The following is a 25671-nucleotide window of genomic DNA, read 5'->3' on the forward strand; positions in this document are numbered from 1 at the left end:
TACAGCAGTATCATCTTTTATCCCTGCTCCTCCTGCCTCCTCAACAGAGCGCTCGTATGTGCGGTAACAGGTTTTCCTCATTCATATGCAGCTATTAATCATCACTTCCTCACGTATAAATTAAGGGGAAAAAAACATTGTTTACACCATTTTTTCAAATATTCGTTAAGGTAATTTGAAGCCTATGCAAAATAGTACCTCCTCCTCATGAAGGTATACTATCAGCAGAGGCATCTGTTTAGGTGGCAGTGACACATTTCTTCCATCTTTCAACCGCCCACGTTGTTGGAGAGGGCAGAGTTTAGCTTCTACTCACTCTAGATCAGTTTAAGTCAACAGATCCTCCTCCATGCAGTAGTAGACTGCATGTCCTATCCTGAATTCGATGCTACAGTCACATAATGTACTGACTCGCTGAGACAATTTGAATTTAAAATCTAAAATCCTACGTTTGTTCACAAACTTTTTAAGAAGCACAGTGGAGTGCTCTGCCCTGTTTGCGGAGTCTATAGAAATGCATTTGCATTGTAATAAGTCCTGTTGTCTCAAGGGTTTTCCAGCATTTCGTAATGCACACTAGTCACAAAACAGATCACTCGAGAGTACAGATGGAAGCAACAGCTGAATAATACAGATAAATCCCCAAATTGACAGAGCAAGTGACTTTACTGCAAATGTTTCTGAAGCCAGAATGAGTGAATTTCAGTCACCAGCACACGCATAGATTACAGGTCTCCTTTTCCTGTGAGTGGGGAGTAGGAACAAAATGTCCAGGCTGAGTCTTTCTGACAGGCTGCGGTCTAACCTGACCTCAATTAAAATGCTTTTCAGACAGATTGTTGGATTTGATCAAAGACTCCATGAACAGGAAAATGCTGAGCAATATTATAGAGTGATAGCTGTTCTCTTGTTTTTTTATTTTTTGTAAATAAAATGCACAAGAAAACTCTTTTACACTTTAAATCAGTAAGTAGAGCCAAGGGTATACTCTGCCTCCCCACTGATGGTAGCTGGGATAGGCTCAAGCCCCCCCACCCAGTTAAGGATAAGTAGAAGAGAATGGATAGATTGATGGATGGATGTATCAGGAAGAAGTCAGGCCACACTCCCTGTAAATCTGCTGTTAACAGCTGATTTGATGGCTCAGCTGATACCTTTCTACGCATCCTACTGGCAAATTTTACATCAGGTGCTCTGTTTAAGTTGCTCTGACCTTTAACCTACAGTTGGGCTTGCAGTAGTGGAGTTTCATTTCCATCTCAGCACCTACTGTGTCTCACTTAATCAGGGCCAGGGCCTGTTGTCACTGCTTCTTGCTCTACGTTGTTCTGTTCTGTCGTGACACTGCTCTCCCAATTACTGCAACAATGTATCGTGACTAACATCAGCAGTTGTTCTGAATGGCTACACTCAGTGGCGGGGCTATAAAAAGGCGTCCTCCCTGTCCTTAAAGGTGACTCGAGCGATATAAATATTTCAGCACCTTTCTAGACGATAAGCTACACTTTGATTCAAATACAGATGCTATAAAAAGGCAAATCAACATTGCTTCTGTTTAAGAGAGTTGCTTTCATTTTTTATGATTTGCCTCAACAGGCTTCAACATTTGTACCAACTGAGGGTCAGCAATGAAGTTGGGTCAGCACAGAAACTCCAGCTCCTCTCACCTCTGCACAGCAACCCAGACAAAAAGCGTGATGTGAGTTTGAATGCTGGAGTTACAGAAGTGATCAGACACACAGCATCCTAATCCAACTCCAGAAAGCTATGGGGGCATATTCTTTCCAGAGCTACTTAGCCATTCACTGAGCACTTTTGGAGAGAAATTAGTGCACTCACTGCTTTATAAGCACGATTTTTCACAAGCTTGCTGAATCATACCAGGCTGGTTTTGTAATTGCCATAATTTGGTCCATAAACTCTAGGTCAGAGTTCATAAATGCATCGTGATTTCAGCCTTGGTTTGTGGTGTGAGTGGTTGAAACTGATCACCATATTTCCATTTCTCTCTATTGAAACATCAGACTATTGATTTGATGCACACCAGTGCTCATATTGTTTATTCAAAATCAGATATAGAGATGCATAGTGAAGATATAGAGAGTAAGAGTGCTGGATCACTTACTGTGTGCATCTGGGCCAGCATGGAGCTGCAGATACTGCATGTCTTTGCTGTGCAGCTGCATGTTGAGTTTCTGCAGGGAGTTGTCCCTCTGCCTCAGAGCTGACTCCAGGCTCAGGATCCGCTCGACGTGTTTCTCCACCAAACTAGTCTGTAATCAAACGCATATTCAAATCTTTCTTTAAAGTCACCAGGATTAAACTATTTACTTATGTTAAAAATGTTACTTAGTAAATATGGATAGAGAAAACACCATTTAAATTACACTTCCAGAGTACCTGTTAGAGCTGAGAATAAAGAAAAAAATTGCTTTTTTCGTACTCTTGGTTATCACTTGTTTGCATTTGTATTATTACCCAGTGATGTTTGCAGATAATTCTTCTGTTGTTTTGATGCCACAATTTTAGTTTTTGTTTCTTTTTTGTTTCAACTTGTTGGTTAGAAACGGGGTAGCGGGGGTGGATTTCTTTGTTTGTTCATGTGTTTTAAAAGTGTTTTGCGTACTTCCTGGCAATGCACATGGTTGGTAAATAAGACAATATGTGTTTACCATTGAGGCATCTTTAGAAATATAAAGAAGAATGACTCCTGCGGTGGATGGTCAGCACAGAGGCCTCAACTCGACACCAAAAACAAAAGAAATCCACAGAACTATGACACGTTCTTTAATATGCTTAAAAAAAGCATCCCTAGATTCAAAACACACCTTTGAAATTAACTGATGAAAAAACTATTAATGGTATTATGCCTCTGAATCCTCACTTTACTTTCAGTTCTGTATATTATGTTAGTAAGTGAGCTAAAGGATGGAAAGGTAAAGGTCAATGAGGCCCAACAGGTAGATGGAGCTGAATTAACGGCGAGCCGCAGCTTCAGGTGACATTGACAGTGTGTCAGCTGTTGGCAGGTAGCAGTTCCAACATCTTTGGCGCACTTTATCCCTTAATCACTGAGACCTCTAAAACTGCTGAGGCTTCTCTGTATGATGGACTTCACTATCATATGAGATGGTTTATTAGCATAGAGGGCATTTAGGGGAAGGCCAGCCAGCCAATCTGTTCAGCTGGAAGCTTCGGGCGGATCTGGATCAACCTTGATTTGCTGTGTTTAAAAAAATGAGATTATTTTCTTTGGGGAAACACAGAATGGAATCTTTTCAAATATGATTTTGTTTCAGCTTAACGCAGTTTGGTTTAGAGCTAGAGGAGAACTTTTAAAAAATGACTTTTTCACACCAAGGACAAATCACTCACTATAATAATTAATAAACATTTCTGAGGGCAGTTACGTACTAAATGTAAAGTGAGCTTTTTGCATTTTGTTTTTGGTGACGGCTGTTAGTTTAAATAGGTGTCTTCATTCAAGATGAGTGCAAACACTAAAGTTTTACTTTTGTAACTACATTTGTTCTACATTGTTTTCAGTCATATATTCATGTCAGGTTTGGGGTGTTTGCAATATCTTTGGATCTTGCCTTTATTTTGCAGATCCACTCTTTTATATTTCCTTGTGTTTAATCTTTTTCCAAATTTCCTTGCAAGTCTTGATAACGACTTTGTTCTTGTATTTTTTTGTTTTATTTTGGTCATCACTCTGAGGTTGTTTTACTTCCTGTCACTTTTTTTTGTCCCACTGATTAGATTCACCTGCCTCCTTATTTTATTACTTGTTTATTCGGAATCCTATCTTCCCATTTTTCTGTTGTCAGTCTGTCTGCTCTCCTACTCCTCGTCTGCAAGGTACAACATTTTTAGTAGCAGTAGGTTTCTGCTTCTCATCTGTCGTCCAGAGTGCATTATCCAATCAGCTCTGAACGGCTTTGGTTGCATCCAGATAAGAGCCGATTAGGAATCGCACTTACTGAAGTGTAATCTAATATCAAAACCACCGGGAATTGTTAGACAACAATTTAGCTTTTTTATTAACTCATTAAAATTTATATCCATTCATAAACAATGACCTCAAATGGAACTGGGCTGGGATAGATATCGGCCACACCCAACCAGACAAAGGGTTCCCAGATATTCCTTCCAGCCGTCGTCTTCACCAGCAGATCTTGACTCTGCTTCTTCTTTTTAATTTAAATCTCAACCTCATCTGTTCTGTTGAATCATCTTTTTTCGGGACTGACGTTGATTAACTTCCTAATCATTGCATTTCAGACATGGATGATCATTCTTTAGAAGTTTAAATGTATGGTATAAGATTTAGTAGAGCAAAATCAACGCAGGACTCCAGAATATAAGACATCTGTAGTTTTAAAATAAAAGCTTTCATATAAACAATGAAACTACACACACAAGTCAGTGCCACCATCCACACACTTTACTTCATTTTGCGATTTTTCTGTTGTCTTAGTGATGTCAACCATGAAGCGTTTTACTTTTTAAATTTGGTCCCGATTACCAGAATGTGAAGCTGCGAAACTTAATGAGCCATATGTCTCACAAAGAAAGCTACTGCAAAATAATGAATGTGCAGAGCAGTGAACTGAATAATGCCTCTGACCATCTTGTCGAGATCCCTCTGGAGGTTGTTCTTCTCCATGTGAATCTTCTCGTAAGCCTTGATCACATCCTCCAGCTGTTCCTCTCGCTCCTTTCTCTTCTGGAGCTGAAGCGAGATACAGAAAAGGAGAAAGAAATGTAAAAAGGAAAAGGGTTATTTTTTTCCGTTCATTCCAACTTTTAAAACTTCTTCACAAAGAACAAACAAAAGAGGGGTACAGCTTTCATTTTGAGAGGCGTCAAATGCGTCGGTTGAGAAACTGTTGTGTAACCAAGCAAATTTGGGGCACAGAAATCCTGAAAGCTCAGCGTTTACGTAGCGGAGCCTGCCTCATCTCCAAAACAAGGATGTTCAAGTGTGTTAAAAAGAAGGATTTCTTGACATGTCGCTGATCTAATCTTCTTACAGTGTGGCATCATAATAGGGGTGAATACGACTGGATGCCATAAAGACAGACAGCTCTGAGGGCAGTGACATGCACCAAATTGAGAGAAATGAGGACATTTTCAAAGCAGATGAAGGCACAGAAGTGAGCCTTTTATTGACGAATATGGAAAAATATGGTCACTTTGGACTACGCAGAGAATGAGAGTGGGAGCAGCGGCAAGGGAGTGAGATAAACAGAGGACAAAGAGGTATATCACTGCTGTGTGGTGGAGCACTGAAGCCTATTCAGTGTGTCTATGGTAACATATGCCTGGGGAAAAAAAACTGGCACCAAGGCGTGTGCGGCTTGTCAACAGCATCGTGACGGAGGCGAGCAGAATTACTCCAGAGCTGGATTTCTGTCCTGAGAGGCCCACAAACGCACAGTTTCCTAAAATAAGGAGATATATTCATTATCACGTTTTACATTTGCACTTCAGTGTAGATACTGTGGGTGGGATTGTTTGTTTTCCATAGTTGGTATCCCTTCGTAATTAATAGCATCAGGTATAAAAGAATCTGTTAGCAGTTATTAGTAGTACTTAGCATTAAAGGAAGAAAACAATACTCTGAGAATCTCGATTTGCAAGATTTTTTTGTTTGTTTGTTATGAATGTGGAGTCCTTGAATGGAAAAAACCTGTATTATTGTACAGTTAAAAAAAAAAGAAAAAATACATCAAAAACCAAAGCAGTATGTATCTTTACAGAAATCACCGTGTTATGGAAAAAAGAAAAATCCATAAACTCAAAAACGTTGTTGTCAGCAGTTTAATAAACGCGCTTTTTGTGGTGCTATGCGGTTCCGTGATATTTAAAAAAGAGAGAGAGCGCTACAGGCCAGAGGAAGATCATATATGTTAGTTTTTTTAGGTGTGCTGTGGCTTTAAAGAGCAGAAGCCTTCTGTGGTTAGTTTGGTTTGTTCAGTAGCTGAAGGCAGTGCTATCACGAGAGAAAACGCTGAAAACTCTGGTTACCCGGAGAGCCGTACAGTTGCAGTTTAAAGGGACAGCATCCTTAAATCAAACATACTCACAAATATAAGTTTTCTCTGCAGTCTGATGGGGAAAAAAACGATGTAGAAGCACCTTTAGCAGCTATAACTTAAGAAGTAATTACTTTCTGTATGACTTTGTTGGTCTCTCACATCACTGAGGCAGAGTTTCGGTCCACTCTCCTTCACAGTGTTGCTTCAGTTCCTTCAGGTTTGAAGGCATTTATTTTGCAGCTCTCTTAAAGTCCGGTGAGGTTGAGGTCTGAACTTTGACTGGGCCCCTGCAACACTTCCCCTTTTTCAGTCTTTCTGCTGTGCTTGGGATCACTGTCCTGTTGCATGACTCGATTTGGAGAACAGATGGCCTCACATCTAACTCTAGAAAAAACAAACCTAACTCCAAAGATTTGGGACGCTGTGTAAAACATAACTAAAAACCTAATGCAATGATCTGCAAATCTCACCTATGTTTTATTCACAATAGAATATGGAAAACATGTCAAATGTCTAAACTGAGAAAATGTACCACAAGAAAAATAACAGGTATTTTTGAACTTGATGGGATGCGGACTGAAAAAGTTAGCAGTACTAAAAGGAACTTTTTTTTTTAACTAATTAGGTAAATTGACAACAGGTCAGAGAGATGACTGGGTATAAAAAGAGAAGTGAACATCAGCAGAGGTTCAACAATCTGAAAACTGCATCTACAAATTCTGTACCAATTTCAAAATAATGTTTCTTGACTTAAAATTGGAAAGACTTTGAATATCTCATCATCTACAGTACATGATACAGTACATAAAAAGATTCAGATTTTCTGGAGAAATATCTGTGCAGGCTGAAAATCAGTATTGGATCCCTGTGATCTTTGGGCCCTCAGGCAGCATTGCATTAAAAACAGGCATGCTTCTGTCATGGAAATCACTGCACGGGCTAACTGTGCCATCCACTAGTGCAGGTTAGCAACTGCAAGGTGGCCGGATCCTGCAAGAGAAGCCCAAATAATCATAGAAAATGGACACACATTATGATTTGTTGTCTGTAAAACACATTAATACTCTTCTTAGGGCGATCGTGGCTCAAGAGTTGGGAGTTCGCCTTGTAATCGGAAGATTGCCGGTTCGAGCCCCGGCTCGGACAGTCTCGATCATTGTGTCCTTGGGCAAGACACTTCACCCGTTGCCTACTGGTGGTGGTCAGAGGGCCTGGTGGTGCCAGTGTCTGGCAGCCTCGCCTCTGTCAGTGCGCCCCAGGGTGGCTGTGGCTACAATGTAGCTTACCATCACCAGTGTGTGAAGTGCTTTGGGGTCCTTAGGGACTAAGTAAAGCGCTATACAAATACAGACCATTTACCATTTCTTATAGTGGAAGAAAGCGACATTTTATTAAAGTCCACTTAAACTAATGCTTTAGGTTTATCAAAGGATCAAACACAGGCCTTTAACCCAGAGACTCGGGTTTGTGTCCCATATGAAACCAAAAATGGCAAAAGCATAAAATGTATATTTTCAGATGTAGTTTTTCATTTTGCTTAGACACTAAAACTACTTATTTATGTTTAGGAAGGGGTGAAAGTTCAAATAAAAATAGACTAAGTCAGAAAAAAAATTAAGAACAACACCAACACAGAAATTACAGACCTTGTGATGAAAGTACAGTCATGTATATTTGGTTTCAGAGGTAAAGGACAAAAAATTCCTCACATCAAAGCAAAGGTGAAATAAAAAGAAAAGATTTTGTAGGAGTTTGAAAAAAAACCCTGATGTGTCTCAGAGTATGCGTATGTGGGTTCACTGAGGGAATAGTTGAAAAATATTATTATACGCAAAACGGGGGCAGAAAAAATACAAAAAAGCATAAGAAAGTGTTATTATGTCCCCAAAGTGAGTGTTCACATGATTGTTTGATGATACATGAAACTATAAATTTATAGACTGTACAGTAATTCAATTTTCTCTACCTGCCTTTGATTATTGGAGGTCACCACTTCATTGAAAATATAAGGGTTGTGCCTGTCAGCATGCATAGGTGGTTGTGGTCAGGGTCTTGTACCAACAGAGCATGTTCGTGGAGCCATGACTCTTTTAATCACTCTGACTGCACGGTATCAGCGCCCCATGACCTTGTATGTCCCACGCTAATCGTTTATGCTGCTCCCATAAACCATTTCCTTCCCTTTGTTCTGCTGTGTAGTTCTTTTTACCGCTGCTGCTACCAGTTTTACCACGGCCTTCCTGTGTCAGTCGTTTCTCACTTGTATTTCCCCACGCTCTTGTTCTCACAGACTTTGAAACAGGAGAGTTACAAGTGAGGAGAAACAAGTAGTCCGAGCACATTTCGGGCACAGCCATTCATCTCTCTCACTCCAGAAGCTTTTGGACAGCGGGAGCACATAAAGTCCACAATTAGTGCTTGTGTGCAGCGTGCACACATTATGTGTGCTCTACTTTAAAAATGTGTGATGCCTGTGTGTTTGTAAAAAGGCGCGCCTTCTGTAGCATTTGTTTTCTGAAGGTGTACACGATCAGCACAACTGTAGCCAGGTTTAGACCCAATTAGACCGCGCCTCCAAAATAGAGCACCAGCATGAAAATCCCGTGTCACACCGCTCCTTGGACGGCTTCTTAAAAACACCCAATATGAGTAATTTTGCTCGTGCAGCAGCTTTAGTGCTTAATTAGTTCTGGACATCTCTCAGTATATGTCCACCAGGGTTGGCCTCAATTCATTTTTAATTCAATTAATTCACAGGAAGGGAGGATTTCTGCAGAATTTGAGAGTGTGATAAGCTTTTTACTTCATCCAGTTATTAAAAAAAATAAATGAACATTATAAAATGGATTTCCCCCCATATTTTTTCCTAATCCTTCCCCTTTTTGTTGTCCTCATGTGTTCTCTTACCTCGTGGGTCAGGGCGTTGACTCTCTGCTGCAGGCTGCCGTTTTCTGAGTGCAGCATCGCCGTCTCTTTGCTCTCAAATGAGCAGTAGGAGTTAGTGTCCTCACCAAACTCGTTGATCATGGGGAACTGTGGAGGAAAAGTAAACAAGAAGACAAAAGTACATTGAGCTTGTTTATATTTTTTGTTTGCTTGGTTTTGATTTCTGTTTTTGCTGCTGTATTCTGCAATTTTTCATGAGTCCACACTGTGATCATTAATGATTCATCTTACATCAGCTGCAGCTTCCATTTGGCCCAGATATCACTCATAGGATTCGGGGATAGGGGGGTATTTTTCAGAGCTTTTAAACTAATTTATGAATTTCCATGTCAAGTTGTTCCAGTCATATTTCCTAATTTCATCCCACACGGTGAAATCTGGGGAGGGCCTATGACTAAGCTTTGTCGGTCAGCCTATCCATCACTAAGTTTGTCCATCTGCTCATGTTTTGTGACAAAACATTGGAGAATGATGAAGTGCTTTCTAAAAAACACCCTTTCAAAAAATGTCATTTAAGATCTGTCAGATGAGTGCAAACAGTAGCCGGTGCCTAAATCAGAAACACTGCAATTCATCAAATAGCCACTAGATGGTGGCTCGGAAAGCAAGTCAGTCCCCATAGACTCCCATGTTAAAGTGCCCAGCTTTATAACAAAAACAAACAAGTTTACAGCCTGCTATAAAACAAGGTTTTTGCCTCTGTTGCTAACTTTCTCCTTGATAACAACTTCTGAGGGTGAGAATTTCTTTATAAATCCAACTATAATAAAAATTCAACTTCTATAAAAGGTTAAAGTTACACATCGTTAGGGCGGTAAGTGGCAGCTTTGAAAAGCATGACCTACTAGCTTCCTATTAGGCTTCACCTAACATGTAATGATTGAACAAACTGCAAGTCCAAGAAGGTTTTATTCCTGTTTTGTGAGCTTGTTGCTTATTAACCAGTCTCCCTGTCCTTACAGATGGCTGCCTGGTTCTGCCAGACGATTCTTCTTGTTAAAAGGGAGTTTTTCCTTCCCACAGTCGCCAAGTGCTTGCACATAGGGAATTGTCTGATTGTTGGGGTTTGATATCTTACCTTCACTGTCTTCAAATATCTCTAAAAACCTAAAAATGTAGTTTATTGAACACTTTGTTATGCATAAACTACAAACAATACATTATTTTGCCTCAATTCCACATCCAGCAAACCTCTCAGGTATGAGGGGAAAACCCACACTCAGTGCAGCCACACACACCTCTGAGGTGGTCAGTTAACCAATGAAATTTGCCCCATCAGTGATGCAGGTGGCTTGTCTGTCTTTAGCCTGTGGTGTTAACACTGTGTGGACTGCAGTTGACAGTTTCTTTATCAGAAGTGTAATCATTTACGAGCACGTTACAAGTGACTATTTATCTGTTTCCATCATTATTAAGCTACAATAATTCAACAAATGGACACAGACTGACATCTTCAAGGTAAAAAATGTATAAAAAAATAAACAAAGACAGATTAATGACATCTGCTTCTTGGATATAAGTAAGTAGGTTTTCACATTCTGCGTCTCATATGGTCACTTTTAGCTCCAAAAAGGTCTTCCTTTTTCTTTTTAAACTTAGAACCATCAATTTTCTATATTTTTATGTTTGTCAGAAAGATCAAAGCCGCCATGCTCAGTCTGTCCAAGTGCTCTCGTACTTCCCCACTGTGAAGCCCACAATTTCCCACGCACTTCTACTAAAGACCCATTTAAAAAAAATGAGCGACAAACATCTAGTTTCATTTAAAAGAAAAGCATAGTAATGATTTAAAACACCTGTTTATTGCAGGTTTTAGTAAGCATAATTCAGGCAGGAGTAAATTGCTAGTGATTGGCACTATTTTCACCGTTGCATTAATACACATTTGGTACTATAATGAGTATTTCAACTTGCAGAATGCGAGACTGACTCAAAATAAACTGCACAGTGTGCTCATGGTAATGAAGGAATATGTCACCCAGTGCAACAGTGAGGCTCACTGATGTGTTAGTAATAAATTCTGACAACAATGGAGCTCTTTAAGAACAGCAGAATCAGGCACAATACTTCTCGTTGGATCAGTGCTGATTTGTCTTTGGATGGGATTTGTTGACAATGTGAAAAACATAGAAATTGCTCGTTTTATTACTAAGACACAGGCAAGGAAATTATAAAAGATGGCAGAGAACCGGCATTTTAGCAAATGCATTTAAAATATGTGGAATAATTTCATTATATGTAGCTGAATTTATGCCGGTGTGATTTATTACATCATCATAACTTTACAAAAGGAGTTAATGGACTGTATTACATTTACTATTGTTTTCTAGTGTCCGTGGTCATGGTCCTGGAGTCCTGTATTTACCAGAATGCTTTGATAGAAACATACACGTTATATAACTGCGTGTGTCGTTCAACCTAAATGAACACATTTACATTTAAAGTGCCTACCATAGGCGCAGAGGGCTATTCATTTTCTGTGTGAAGTCATTGCTTTGCTGATGCAATGTCTGTTCGACGAGCAAACAACCCTTTTCCATTTAGTGCAACACCTCTCTCTGCTCACTTTAACAGTAAATGTTCCCAATGTGGGCAATCCCAGAGGGCATCAAGTATTCTCACGCTGCTGAGCATCAGGAACGCCGACAACAACCTTGATTTACCCATGAACAAAGCAACAAAAAAACCCACTCCCATTTTGTATCATTGCAGCAGCTGTGCCGAGGAACCTTGGGCTACACTTAGGACTACTAACATGTCTTCCAGAAATTTGTAACTGATAACAGCTGGATAAGGAGTCAGGTGTTAAACAGTATTCGTGCCGTGGTTTTTGGTTTCCGCTCTGTTACTTCCTCCTCTCTTTATTAATGCTTGGTTCTTGTTCATTCCAATTTTCTGCAACACCTGATACCAAACAGATAATCATGTTCCCCAGTGTATACTTTGCTGCATGTGCAAACATACATAGAAATACAGCATATAAAGCAAAAAGCAGGCACATGGTTGTCCCAAGCGGACCTACGTGGATAAAACATTAAATGCATTAATGTATTGTTTAGGAGTCAGATGCTCTTCAGATGGCATTGAATGGTGGATCTGATCTCAAAATCTAATGGTGCTTTACGACAGCACCTCCACCATGTTTCACAGATGGCTGTAGACTCTCACTCTCTCACCTCTCTCCTTCCCTCCATACATATTGATGGAGTTTCAAATTTGGAGTCATCATGCTGCAAAACCAGGCATTTTAACACGGGAGTCTGTGGAAACTGACTCCCCTCAAGTGTCCATTATAAGAATTTAAAGTTTTTGGCACTTCCACATTAGCTTCGTTTGTCAGCTCCAGAGGGTGATGCTTAAATATTTGAAGCTGAAAAAAGGCACATGTTCTATTTACATAGGCACAGGTGTGACAGCTTCTACTCCAAACAGCGAACATCTGCACCTGCTCCTCCAAAATCAACATCTGTCTCTCTGGGAGAAGGCCCTGAACAAACCACAGTTTGAGAGTAAGTCAACAGCAATGTGGCGGCCTGAAGCCTCGAACAACAGCTGCTCACTAGAATGATGCAGGACTTCTGTCTTACTTCTCCATACCTGACTCTTCAACCTGGTATCACGGCAAAACGTGTAATATACAGACAATCAGAAGTAATCGTGGGAAAGTATTTAAACAGACATTATTAACACATTTACATGTAAATACATATTAACCGCCTAGCTTCATTGTGTCTGGTGATTTAGGACCCGGGAATGCACTTTTTTGCGCACTACCGCCTTCTTGGCTTTAAATGTATTATCTCCCCCTGCTGGTAATGCAACACCTGCACGTGTGTCAACTTTACAGGCACGGTGGACCGGCATGTGTGTTGCACGCTTTGCCGTGATGTTGGGTTGGAGTCTTTCTGGAGTTTGCACAAACATTCAACTCAAACATAGCTGAAGGTTAAAACGCTCCCTGGTAGCTCGTAATACTGCAACAGCTTGCATCTTTTTGGAACTGCCTTCATTAGCACAGCAGCCTCTTTCACAATTTTTCAGTCATTTAAAACATTTTGTTCTCTGTTCACATGCAGCAGAACAAGAGCTACACTGTTAATGATGCTCTCCAATACTGTAAGCAGTACAGCTTATTAAAAGTCCTTGTGTACCTGAAGGAGAATTAGGCAGTAAAGGCAGGGGAAATTCAGATACATCACTACTTCATAGCCATATTATTTCTAGAATAAGTAGACCACAGACTAATGATGATCACAATGTAGGAGTGTTTTTTCTCCAATCCTTCTGTGTTCTTAATTTGAACCATTTATCTCTCCCTTGCTCCGTTCATCATTATCTCCCTTCACTCCTTCATTTCTCATCCTCTCCGTGTCTATCAACGCATCCTTCCGCCCATGTTGCTCCTTCTTTCCACTTCTTTTCCCATTTTTCCTCATTTTCTGTCCTCCCACGCTATTCCTTTACGCTCATTTGCCCTCCCTTTCCCCGTTAAATCAACGTGCTGGTCCAACCACTGCTGCGAGGTGGATTTCTGCCTCACCAGCTTTCTCATCCAACCAAGAACTGCTTTGATATCCACCGACAAAGTTGCAGGTCCAGCTGTGCAGAAATATTTACTGTCACTGACTTTCAATGTTTCGACATTATCTTTGGAAACTAAGACGTTTTTGCTTGAACTCTTTGTCACAACCCTTCTGCTGAATCCCAGTAGATTTCAGCGCTAATAGTGTACATTCATGCACTTAATCAACCCAGTTTTGTCAGCGACAGCGAGCACTTAAACTGAGGGATGGGATATGTTTTATATGCAAACCTGTAAAGGCGTACATTAGTGTTGTTCTTGAACGAAGCCTTGCAGCACACACTATTTGCGTCACGTTGACACGGGGAATTTCCATGCCTTTACTTGGTGGCACAGAAAATGCATGAATAAATATGCATAAATATGCTTTTATTCTCGGTTCTGATTTACTGCAAAGTGTGTTTTATGCAACTCATCGAACAGAACACAGACATGAGAATCGATTCGATTACTGTAGCCTATCAAAGAAAGAAAACTCAATCAATAAAAATAAATGTGTGATTTCCACATCTCTTTCTTGCTTGTGAAGTTTAAACATATCAAATTTAACAACTCTAATGCAAGCTGTCACCTTAGAAGTAAATGCCAGCACCGAGAGCGTATTGAGTGGGGAATTAAAAATATAAACTTAAAAATATACAAAATTGACTGTTTTCTGCCAGCATTGCTTTCATGCCTTATTTGTAGCAATAGTTTCCTTTTAGCTCTCGATAAAATGTTCCTTTGACTGATATCCATTTTGTACGGAAAAAGTCAAATGATGTATGAAACGCCGCGTTTTATGTGAGCCTGAAGCAGAAAGCCTGAGTTAACAAAGACACCACTGGAAGCCACAGTTGTGATACCTGTTCATTCTGACGGGGTTTTAAGTTTTCTTAAGCAAGCGAGCAGACAGGAAGCATGTGTTGTGCACTGCCCTTCAAATTAAATCGTAAGTGTAGAACGATTGATCAAGTTTCTGAAGCCTGTGATCTTTCTGCTTTGTCAGTAATCTGTATCTATTTCAGGCTCCTTTAGCTGTACACTCACAGGCCACCTCAGTAGTTGCACCTCGCTGGTGCTGCGTTTGCAACAAGGAAGCATCATATAGCTGCTGTAGATTTGCCGGCTGGACATCCATGATGCAAATCTCCTGTCTCACCACATCCTAAAGGCCATTTGAGCCCAGTGAACACAATGTCATGTTCAAGAAACCAGTCTGACATGATTTGAGCTTTGTGACATGCTGGTGGAAGCGGGCATCGGGAGATAGGTGTGCTGTGTCATGAAAAGATGGGCAGGTTCAGCAACAATACTCTACAATACATGCCTAAATGCACTGAGCTGCTGCCTTTTGAGTGCCTGATTAGAGATCTGTGTAAACAAGCAGCTGAACATTTGCACCTAAAAAAGTATCCGAGTATGCATATGAGTTTAATATCTCACTAAGTTTGTTGTGATGTGTTTATAGACAAACTCCTGAGGTCTTCAGCTCGTCTGGTCTCCTATGATTTTTTTGACACCTCTGCCAGTTGAGTAATGTGAGTGTATTTGGTTCGGGATTACGTAAAAGTTGCACAAAACTGCTTCATTCTTGGCTTTAAGTCTTTAACTTTTGGATTTAAGTTGAATCTTGATCCAAAAACCTTTGGAAGGACTCTTTACAGATACAAGAAAAAGCAAAATACATATCAAACTGACATTATGTTGATGTCCTCAAGAAATGATCACAGACTAATCTGGATCTATATAACCTTTTGCAAGGGCTCTGTGCATACAGAGAAATATTTGGAATTAATTTCAAGCTCTGATACATGTTTACAAATGTCATTTAGTATTATTTAAAGGAAAGAAATTCGCCTTCTGTGCTGTATATCACAGAATAATTCCCTCCTTTCAGATTAATGTTTGTTCTCCAGCTAGCCAAGGATCAAAGCCGACCAATCACAGAGCATGAAAGTTCCCTCTTTCATCTTTTTTGTGCACAATCTCACTTCTTCAATAAAACGGAAAACGCCAAAGGTGAGTGGACAGCTGTCTCCCCTTTTGAGTAACTTTCGGTAAATAAAATAAAAAACACATTAGCCTCATCCTCTCCAGTACTGCAGACTTACTGTCTGATACCAACAAGGACAAAGACAACTGTGCGAGTCTGAATTTGCTGTAATGTTTGACATTAGGAGTGAAAAACTCTTCACCTTGATCTCATAGATCTTCAGCTTCCTCTTGATACTGGTGTTCTCCCGCTCCAGGCAGGCCAGCCTGGTCTTGATGTCCTGATAGGCGCTGATAAGGGCGAAGTGGGAGGTTGAGTAGACTTCATCATGGGGCAGCGGCGAAGACCGCCACGCCACGCTGCCGCAGCCATCCTCCTTCAGGCCTCCTGAGTCGCCGCCTCCACCGAGCAGCCCCAGCTCCCCTCCGCCTCCAAACAGAGATTGCATCACTCAGAGCTTCAAGCTGAGGGCACACAGAGACAGATATTTGCTTATTAATTATTAAACTGCCAGATTGTTTCCATTCAATTAAATGTACCATCCAAAAATAAAGTAATAAAAAAAGAGAAACATTTCATAACTCTGGCTGGGGTCGCCTCTCGGTGCTACAGCAGCAATCCAAAAAACATCAAGCAGTCAGCTACTCGCAACAAACAAAAAAGAACAAAGCAGTTTTCTACCGAGAGCAGTCGGACTGCTGGCACACACAATGTAAAATATTTAAAAGCACAGTGGGTACCGAGGGACACGGGAGGATGACTGAGGGGCACGTGAAATTTAGAGATGGCTTACTGTGTCTTAGGAGTTCAGATGTACTGTAGGTGCAATGATCCAGTTAGCCACAATATCACATCGGGTGTGCTTACGCATAAGCTGCCAAAAAAAAAACAAAACGCGAGTACACACAGCGCTACCTGATTATTCACTGCCCCGTTCTGCGATTCAAAAGTCTTGTTCTGACAGAAGGGAAGCAAACTTGAGAAAAAGCGTGACCGCATATCAGGTCAGTGCAGCGGACACAAAGAGATGCAAATTTGCTCTGGATAACAAGGTGAGGGAAAGACACGGAGATCTTAACGTGTTTTAGCTTGAACAAATCATTTGTCTGCAATCAGACGGTTTTGAAGGTACAAAACAAAGAAACTGAGAGAAATGAAATAAAGAGAAAGGAAGCCGTAGACGGTTTTTAGATAAGTCAGAGCACAGCTTTAGATCATGAGCTCGGAAGATTTCTCTTTTTCTTCTTCTGTAAAATCAAACATATTTCAGCATAAAAGTACCCTGTTAGAATATGATTAGACTCCATAGTGTTGCCAACAGATAAAGACTTCAAAACAATCCGCCGCACTGGTTTCCAAATATTTTTAAACCGCTGAGCCCATCCATATATGTGTGTGTTTTTAATGGCACTTAGCTTTCAGTGTTCACCCAGACTTTGGGTCTCTGGAGGGCTGAGATGTATCACTGTTTCTTTGAGCCTGTTTAAAATCTTTCCATCACTTCCATTTAAAAATAACAGCTTACATTTGTGCTTTTTTTCCTGTTGTGTGCCTGCTTTGTTATTCCCTGCAGGATAACTACACGGTGTTTTAATATGACTTCAGCATCGTTTTTAATATTGTGATTTTGGGTCTTCGTTACTTATATTTTTCATTTAATATTCTGTATTATATAATGTAAGCCTATGAAGCAAACGCTGCCCTTGTTCTTGTCTTTTATTTTCCCTTTTTTTTTGCTGTGATTTTACAATATATGGCACTCAAGGTTCATCTTTGGATAAAACGCCGTGCTCCTCGTTGTCTCTTTTCACTTAGCTCTCCAGTCACAAAGGAGGGAAGGGTGGGACACATCAATCATCACATCCCACTCAACAAAAAACATCTGAGAAGTTAATGCTGTCGCTCTCCCTGTACGGAATAACGTGTCAACATTTTAATTTATGAAGGGCATTTCTGTTGGGAACAGTTAGATTGCTGTGGGTCTGAAGGTTAAGCAGCAGTCGGCTAGGGCCAGAAATTTGCAGTGAATTGCTTTTGCGGATATTCTTTAACAAAGCAAACAAGCACCTGTGGTGATAAAATGTTTTCAGAAGACAGCTTGGTGTTTTCAGCCTATTCAGCCTTCCCAGTTCTCTGTATCTCCCGAGTTCAATTAAGCCATCCACCCCAATATAAATACACTTTTCTGAAGTCGGATTTGTATCTTTTTCTCCAGGCTTAACCAGGATATGATGTTTACATGTAGAAAACTGTGATTATTAGCAAAATAGTAAAGCGCACGTAATCTCATGAACCCTTTGGCCTTCATTACCTCCGTCTTTTGCATTTAATTTTTGGCGAGAAGTCCCTCATGGGTGCATGAGTAACCAGTGCATGTACTGTAGCTGATATGTTAATCAGAGTATAATTTGCATATGAGTTGGGTTTGCTCTCTTGTTCCATTTCACAGTACTTAAAAAAAACATGAGCTCTGACAGCCTAGACTCCTTGAGTGGCATGATGAATGAGCTGAGTAGCTAGCTGACCACGCTGGCCTCCCTCCCCTGCCCCGAAGACTCTGGGCCGGGCTGTCAAAAGTGATAAATGGCACCTGTGATGTCACTATCCTCTTTTAATTCCGCTACAAAGGGCACAAGTGCACAAAAGTCATACTAGACGTAGCAACAACGGTTTGATTTACTGGTACTGGAGGAGTTACACAACAGCTAGTTGATTTGATGTATACTGGAATGGATGCCTTCCTGACTCCCAGCATTGCCTTGTGAGTCAGCGATTGCCCACTGAGCTATTTTCATCTGCTCCCTTCCTCCACGGTGCTATTTTCCTTGTGTTTCAAGAGAGAGGGGAATAAAGCCTCAGCCAATCTACGGCTCTTTTCCTCGCTGGTCTAACGGGATGATCCAAAAGCACTCCCACGAGCACAGGCGTGCACGCACATAAACACACACACACAAAAAACCCAACGAGTAAAATGCACGCGTGGACAAAAATGCCTGTTTGATCAAGCAGTGCCCATCACCTGCCAACTGCCTGGACAGTAGTGTTTACGCTGGGAAGATATTAAGGCTCTGTGATGTGTACTGTGTTGACATCATGCTGTCAAGTCTGAGGCAGTTTACTCTGGCAAACACTGCGTCACTCTAATATCATATCTTTACACATGGTGTCTCATATAGCAGGAGGAAAGATAAACAGTTTGTACAAAAAAATGGAGCAGAGGGAGAAATGTGGCGTTAAATGCCATTAATATGGAAATATTGGCGAGATGAGACTGCAGTTGGTTTCTTTTAACCGTGACAAAAATGTTTTTAAAACTGCAAATCTGCAATAATCAGTATTGTTGTTTTAGCAATAAAAATTCAAATGAAAAAATGTGATTTCTCATGTCACCCAACTCTAGAGCAACATACAGCTCAGTTTGTATAAATGGTAAATGGGATGATTCTTATATAGTGCGTTTTATCCAAAGAGACGGATATTTTTCTAACGGGTTGGCACAAAAGACAAAAACAGATCTAATTTAAGAGTGTACATATCATGTGTATGAAGTGGACTCAGACACAACTTCAGGTGAGTACCAAGTTTGCTATATGTATATATTAAAGTAGGTAAGTCTTTGTTAACACTCACATTGTGTTGTTCAGTTTATGTCACTGGTGTCTCAGACATGAGTGACAGTGCCAGAACCTCTTGGTATCACTATTAAATGCCCTAGATACTGTTAGGTGCCAAATGTGAGCATGCAGGTTTCATTTTGGAAAGGGGCACTTTTCAACCCAATCCTCCCTCTTCTCCCAAGCTCATACATGGAACTTTGGAGCCTAAGCCTAACACATCCAACATCCAAGGAAAAACAAATACACAAGCACAATTTTCTGGCTAACAATCTTGTGGCTAACTCGTGTTATTAGCTTCTGTTGGTGCTAAAATTCTGTTCACATGCACAGTGACAAAGTCAGCTGGGTTTCTAGTCTGAACTGTAGTTCAAAACTCTTGATTATGTGTTCTCATTGGACACTATTGTTGTCCTGATGCGCTCTGACATCCTAGTGCCACCTGAATCTGTTGTTAGGAATGTTATATTTATGGGTATTTCCTTCTTATTGTAGTCTGATTGCCAACAACTGAGCTATTTATGTCATAAATCTGATGCATATCTTTTGGATTTTCTTTACACCACAGCTTCTACTAAAGATGGACGTAACTTCTGGGTCTGAAAAATGAAGCAGAAGTGCCTTAAACCAGCGGTCCCAAACCTTTTTTGCACCACGGACCAGTTTATGTCTGACAGTATTTTCACAGACCGGCTGTACCGGAACACACGGGGAAAAGACTCAGGGAAACCGAGTTAATGATAATAACCCAGAAAAACCCAGAAAACCATAAATTTCACACCCAAGCCTCAACTCTCATGGCCCAGTACCAAACGACTCATGGACCAGTACCGGTCCGTGGCCCGGGGGTTGGGGACCGCTGCCTTAAACCTCCAAAGTAGTCACGGGCTAGGATACTGTGGCTCTAAGACAACGTGCAGTCCTTTAGTGATCATGACAAGTTTAAGGCCTCGGTCATTACATTCGTCCATGATGTCAATTTTTGTCTAGGGCATGCCCATTGGCTAATGACTTGTGAATGGCAAGCCATTAGCCAATGAGTGTGCAGTTTCACAGCCAGTTAAAATACAAAGATGTCAACGTTAAAATTGTTCATCCCAAGGATTAGAAACGAGAAGTCACAAACCAATGGGCAATGTTACGGTAGCTACACTGTCTTTTATACTGTCTATAGTTTAAATAGATCTGTTAAAATGTTAAATTAATTCTCGCTGTGGCCATAAGTATATATGAAATCACAAGTTATTTTTATTTGCAGTACTGGACGGCAAGAAATGAGCACAAGATAGTCAATAACAGCAAAATCTGATGATCCATCAGGACAACACAACAGAGGTAAAGTTAACTAAGAATCAACACAGATCATCAGTTAGTCAAAAGAATTTTGTCACATTAAAGTTCAAAGTAAAGAAAAACACTGAACAATGTCATGTCACATGTTCAGAGGTCAGATTTTTGGCACAGATGGAACCTCATTCAGATGAGACTGTAATAATGTCGTGATCTTCGGACACCTTGTGTGTGTGTGTTGTTTGTTTCTTATTTCACCAGCAGTGTCTGACAACAACAACAACAACAAAAGTAGTACTGGTAGGATGCTCTACTGCCCTCAAGTGACCTAAAAGAGATAATACAACTTTAACTACAAAACTGTCCATGTTTGCTTTGGAAGGCTGGCCAAGTTTTTCTTTTCTCATTTAAACATGAGCTCTTGGATGCGATCCAAAGTACTCAGGTAGGATGCCGATCCATCCAAGCTCGTTCAGCTGCTGTGGCTACTAAACTCTCCATTAGCGCGGCTCGGTTAATTGTTCTCCATTTTCACACTTGGTCTTAAACTAATCCCCAGCAAGAACAACATGTTAATATCTGGAAGAGCTGCTTCTATGTATTTATGTATTTATCCATTTATTTGTTTTGCTCAGCCTGGTAAAGCACTTTGAATAAATCATGGCAAGATGGTGATATATTATAAAAATGCAACCGCAGGATGGATTACCAAATGACATTTAAACCAAACAAACCTACAACAAAGTAAACTTTCACCACGTAGTATTCGGTGGAATTATTTACATTAAAAATATACGAACTGTCTACATATAGGCTGTACATCTCTAAAAAAAAAATGATATTATAGCACCATGTGGATATTTATATTCAGCACCCTGTGCAAAACATAAATCATGCCATAAATTTGAGAAGAATTATGTGCTGGCCGTGGATATCTGAGTAATTTGCATAGAAAATAATTTCCTCTCGGTTGCACAGACAGTACCGTGGCCGATGATCAGTTTGTCTTCTGATAGGTAAAGGACCAGAACTCGGGAACATCTGTGTTTTGTGCTCCTCTCATTTATCACAGTGATGCATTTATCGCATATACACACTCACAGCTCCTCTACTCCAAATATCCCTCTGATATCTTCATGCCGTCCCCTCTTTTCCACTCTTCTATCCCCTCTCTGTTTCTTGTTCAGACCACAAGGCTCATTTGCTGAGGTTCTCAAAGCCCCACTGGACTCCAGGCATAAAGTCAGACGCTTCTCCCCCAACCAGCTCCCTGCTTCATTACAGTGATTACCACAAGAAGTCATACATTACCTGGAAGCCACATGGCAGACACTGTTCCACAGAGACTACCTCCCCCCACTCTTCTTTTCTCTCCCTCTTCCCTCCTTGTCCCCCTTTCTTCCTCTCCAGAGATTAAATCACCACTCCCATCCTTCTATGTCACAGTACTAAAAAGGCCACAGACTGCTGCTGTGGAAAGTCTAAATTCACGACAACTAAGCAGTTAATGTGTTCATCATTACATGTCTTTGTCATGTTTCAGTGAGCTACCCTGATTCTTTTTTATTTCACAAAAGCCTAAACAACAGTTTGACAAGTTCTGGTCTGCTGACATTTTCTTCCAGTGTGACTCACGTCTGAAATCGAATGTTGTCAAATTCATGCAGCGGACACTGCAGCACAAATTTAAATAAACACTCAGAGAGAAATATATATTACGCGTTTCTTTTTTACTGCAGTCTTGGGAGAATTAAAAGAATCAATTTAAAGCCAAAAATACTACAACTTTAGCAGAATGGTCTACAAGACCCCACTAAGAAGCTATCCATTAGAGACTGTCAGTGACCTAGGATTCAAGTGCATCTTGCCTCGTGATCAGTCGATCAGACTGAGGCATTAAAAATTCATGAAACATATGGCGCTTGAATTTTGAAACAGCACTTTTCAGATGCCAAATGGTTAATTTGCACGTTTTTAAATTTCAGATTGGAATAAGGAAACCAAAGATCAGAAATCAAAGGTCTCCCTAAATTTTCAGCTTTCACAAAAACCGGCTGCTTATGAAATGTTTTCCATTCAGCATTTCAGCAAAAATAAATTAAAGAATTTTAACATTAACCACACGGCTGTTTGGATTGCAAAGCCAGTCTAACAGTTAGTCATCATTTTCTGTACCTGAATATTTCATGAATTGGAGTGAATTTTGGAATAGCCATTGGGTGGGCTCAGAGAATGAATCTTAATGACTTTGCTGATCCAGATTTGTCCTCTAGTGACATTTTATTTTTTCGTTTAAGTAAAACAGCAACTGTTTTCCATGGGATGGATAGCCATGCTTACACTATGCACCCCCTCAGGATGAATTGTCTTTCACGAATTCTCTGAATGCCAGACTTTTGATTTTTTGCTGTCACTTGCTTTCAGATCAAATATATGCATAAATAATGACACTGATAGTAATTGCATCTGTTCTTTGTGTTGATTTCTACATTACAAATGCTAGCACAGTGACAAAGGACAACAAAAAAATGAAAAAATATACTTCAGATGAATTACTTAACCCCATATTGGAACATTGCCACAATAACTATACTTTTGGCTTGTGTAACACATGCAGCACAACTATATCAACTCTATATTCATGAGAAATGTACTAGCCAATGTCTGTACATAGCAGCGATTTGCAACCATTAACTCACATGATGGCTACCAATTAAGACACGGAGATAATCACTGGTTTGACTGCCAAAATCTGTGATGCAGATCATAGAGCATCTCTTTTCATTATTTTCTAACATAAACCCATTATTATCTTAGCACAGATTTCCTGCCATGTTTAAATAGAGCCATTACAAAACATGTAACGAAGGAGCCATGTCTTTGAATTCCAAAAAGCAATTACTTCAACAAATAGATGAAAGTATGTAAGACCATTAAAGATGCTATTGGTGAAAATGCAGCTTTTATCTACTGGAGCATGCCAAGATTTGATTTGTATTTATTTATTTTTGCAGCTAGATCTCTTCTTGTCTCCTTTGACCTCACCTAACACGTTCAGATGAATGTTGGCGTTTCCTTTTTTTGTAAAAGGTAATATGTACAGCTCTCTATACATTTTCCAGCACCCTAGGAGGACAGTGCATTATATTACAGTAAATATATCTTCAAATATAAAACTGTGATACTGCAAACACCTGACATATCCTCTGTTTAGTGTGCCATACAGCAGCTAAAATGGTGCAAAGTCTCAGCAGGGTATCCTACGCTGAGTTAAAAAGAACAAGCCTCATTCATTTACAAACATTCATAACCCAATCAGATGCTTAGCACTGCTGCTTTCTGTAAATGCTGCAAATCATATTTTTGGGAACCTCAGAGGATTTGAGCAACAGATGATTCTTTTCTCGATGGGAGATCTGTTTGTGTCTCACTGCCAGCTAATCATTGATTACCGTAGACCGTGAAGGGGGAAAATCTCTCCTTATGCATGTAAATATTGAAAAAGGATCTTCGTGTTTTCACTTTGTGGCTTTGTAATACTAAAGATATTAAAACCTCGAACAATATAATTATTAGCTTTTTTTTATTTCCCACAATGATCCTGCATGCACATTTACAAGGTTGTGCATGTACGTTTTTAGGCCTTCTGTTGTATCCAAAGGCATAAATATACGAGTGCAGTAGAAATCACACCAGCGCGGTCAAGGCTGGGCTTTCCGGTGATAACAGAACCAGGATCAAAGAGAAAACTGGAGTCCCCATAGAGTGCAATTTAAATGTTGTATCTTGTACGTGAACGATGCAACCGTTTTTCTCTTCCATCCAACCCACGTCCTTCCCCTGAGCTTGTATTACATTTTACTGTTTTCCCTTATACCTTCCATCTCCTTTCATCCTATCCTTTCTCTTTCCCCGTCCTCGCTCTCTTTACTTTCTCCCTCCTCTCTGTCTGGCAGTGTTAAACAGCTCCTCTCAGTGCTGCCCTGTGATCCCCACAGGCTGGACATTTGGCACCTCTGAATCAGACAGTATGTCTATGAATGGTGAGTCCAGGGCAGGGAGGTGGTGTGACTTTTGGCCCTGCGCTCATCCGCCAAATGCTCCCATAATGCCTAGCTTCAGTCCGCTGCACCTGTTTCCTCTGCCTTTCACAGCGAACAAGGCCAAATCTGGACGGCACGGCACACACTGAGAACCTATTAACATGCCGGCAGGTAGGGTTTGACTGCGTGCCTTTGTGTGCGTATCCATGCAGACATGAGGACAGGCACATTAATGAGTGTGGAAATGAGTCAGTGCAAAGTGAGTGTGTGTTTTGTGAGTGTCAGCACAAGGACAAAGCAGCAGCAGTGATCACTTAGTGTGTTTGTGTCCTTGCTGTTGCCAAAAAGAGACAGGTAGCAAGGGTCAATGGATGCACACGGTGCTGTGTCTTTATGAATAAATGACATCTGGTTTTTGTTTACATACATGTTATTGGTTCACAATTAAACATCCGGAAAGTAGTTAAAACTTGCCCAAATCTAAGTAAGCTGATGTATAAATATTGCCATCTTATAATTCACAATCATAGACTGTAGTTAAAAAATGCATGAGCCATCTTTTTGTTTTGAGCCAGAAGTGGCTATATATTTGGAGCATGTGTGTCTTGCAGTATTTTTCGGACCATAAGGCGCACCGGATTAGAAGGCGCATTAGGCGAAACAAAATCAGATCAAACTTTACTCATCTCATACTTCCACCTTCCTCCACTTCCGTACCATTGATTCATTAATGTTGACTTTGGGACTTGAAGCAGACGGAGTTTTGGACCCAGATTCCTCCACGAGGCTCTTGACTATGGTAGCCATAATGCTCCAACAATCCATCAAGCGGTGCGACTTCGTAGCTTCCCAAAGTCGTACTAAAACATTTTTTGACAGATTTTTGAGCACCGTGTACCACATAAAATCGGTTCGAGGTCAGTAAGCACAAGCAGAATTCATACATAAGGTGCACTGTTGATTTTTGAGAAAATTAAAGGATTTTAAGTGCGCCTTATAGTGCAGAAAATATGGTAGTAAGGCTAGTGGGGTGAATTTATAAACTTTATGGCTACATCATACAGACACAATTCCTGCTAACTAGGATTAGAAGATATTAAAATTTCACTCACCAAAACTGGAGCACAGACTTCTTGGACGGACCCATATCACATCACAGCAACCAACCTCACAAACA

At 40.4% G+C, this 25671-nt stretch overlaps 1 protein-coding gene across 2 annotated transcripts in view; it reads right to left on the reverse strand.

The window, feature by feature from the left end:
• The window catches only part of tbkbp1 (TBK1 binding protein 1), a 72311-nt gene that overhangs the window by 22503 nt on the left and 24137 nt on the right, over nucleotides 1-25671 (reverse strand). For both annotated transcript variants that reach the window (XM_025909638.1, XM_013273460.3), the window contains exons 2-5: nucleotides 15750-16011; nucleotides 8952-9077; nucleotides 4631-4735; nucleotides 2126-2273 (exon numbers count right to left, since the gene is read on the reverse strand). In XM_025909638.1, the coding sequence (XP_025765423.1) occupies nucleotides 2126-2273; nucleotides 4631-4735; nucleotides 8952-9077; nucleotides 15750-15995 (625 nt within the window). In that variant the 5' untranslated portion in view covers nucleotides 15996-16011. The remainder of the gene's footprint in view (nucleotides 1-2125; nucleotides 2274-4630; nucleotides 4736-8951; nucleotides 9078-15749; nucleotides 16012-25671) is intronic.

This window comes from Oreochromis niloticus, linkage group LG8 (assembly GCF_001858045.2).
Source record: "Oreochromis niloticus isolate F11D_XX linkage group LG8, O_niloticus_UMD_NMBU, whole genome shotgun sequence".
Lineage (NCBI taxonomy): Eukaryota > Metazoa > Chordata > Actinopteri > Cichliformes > Cichlidae > Oreochromis > Oreochromis niloticus.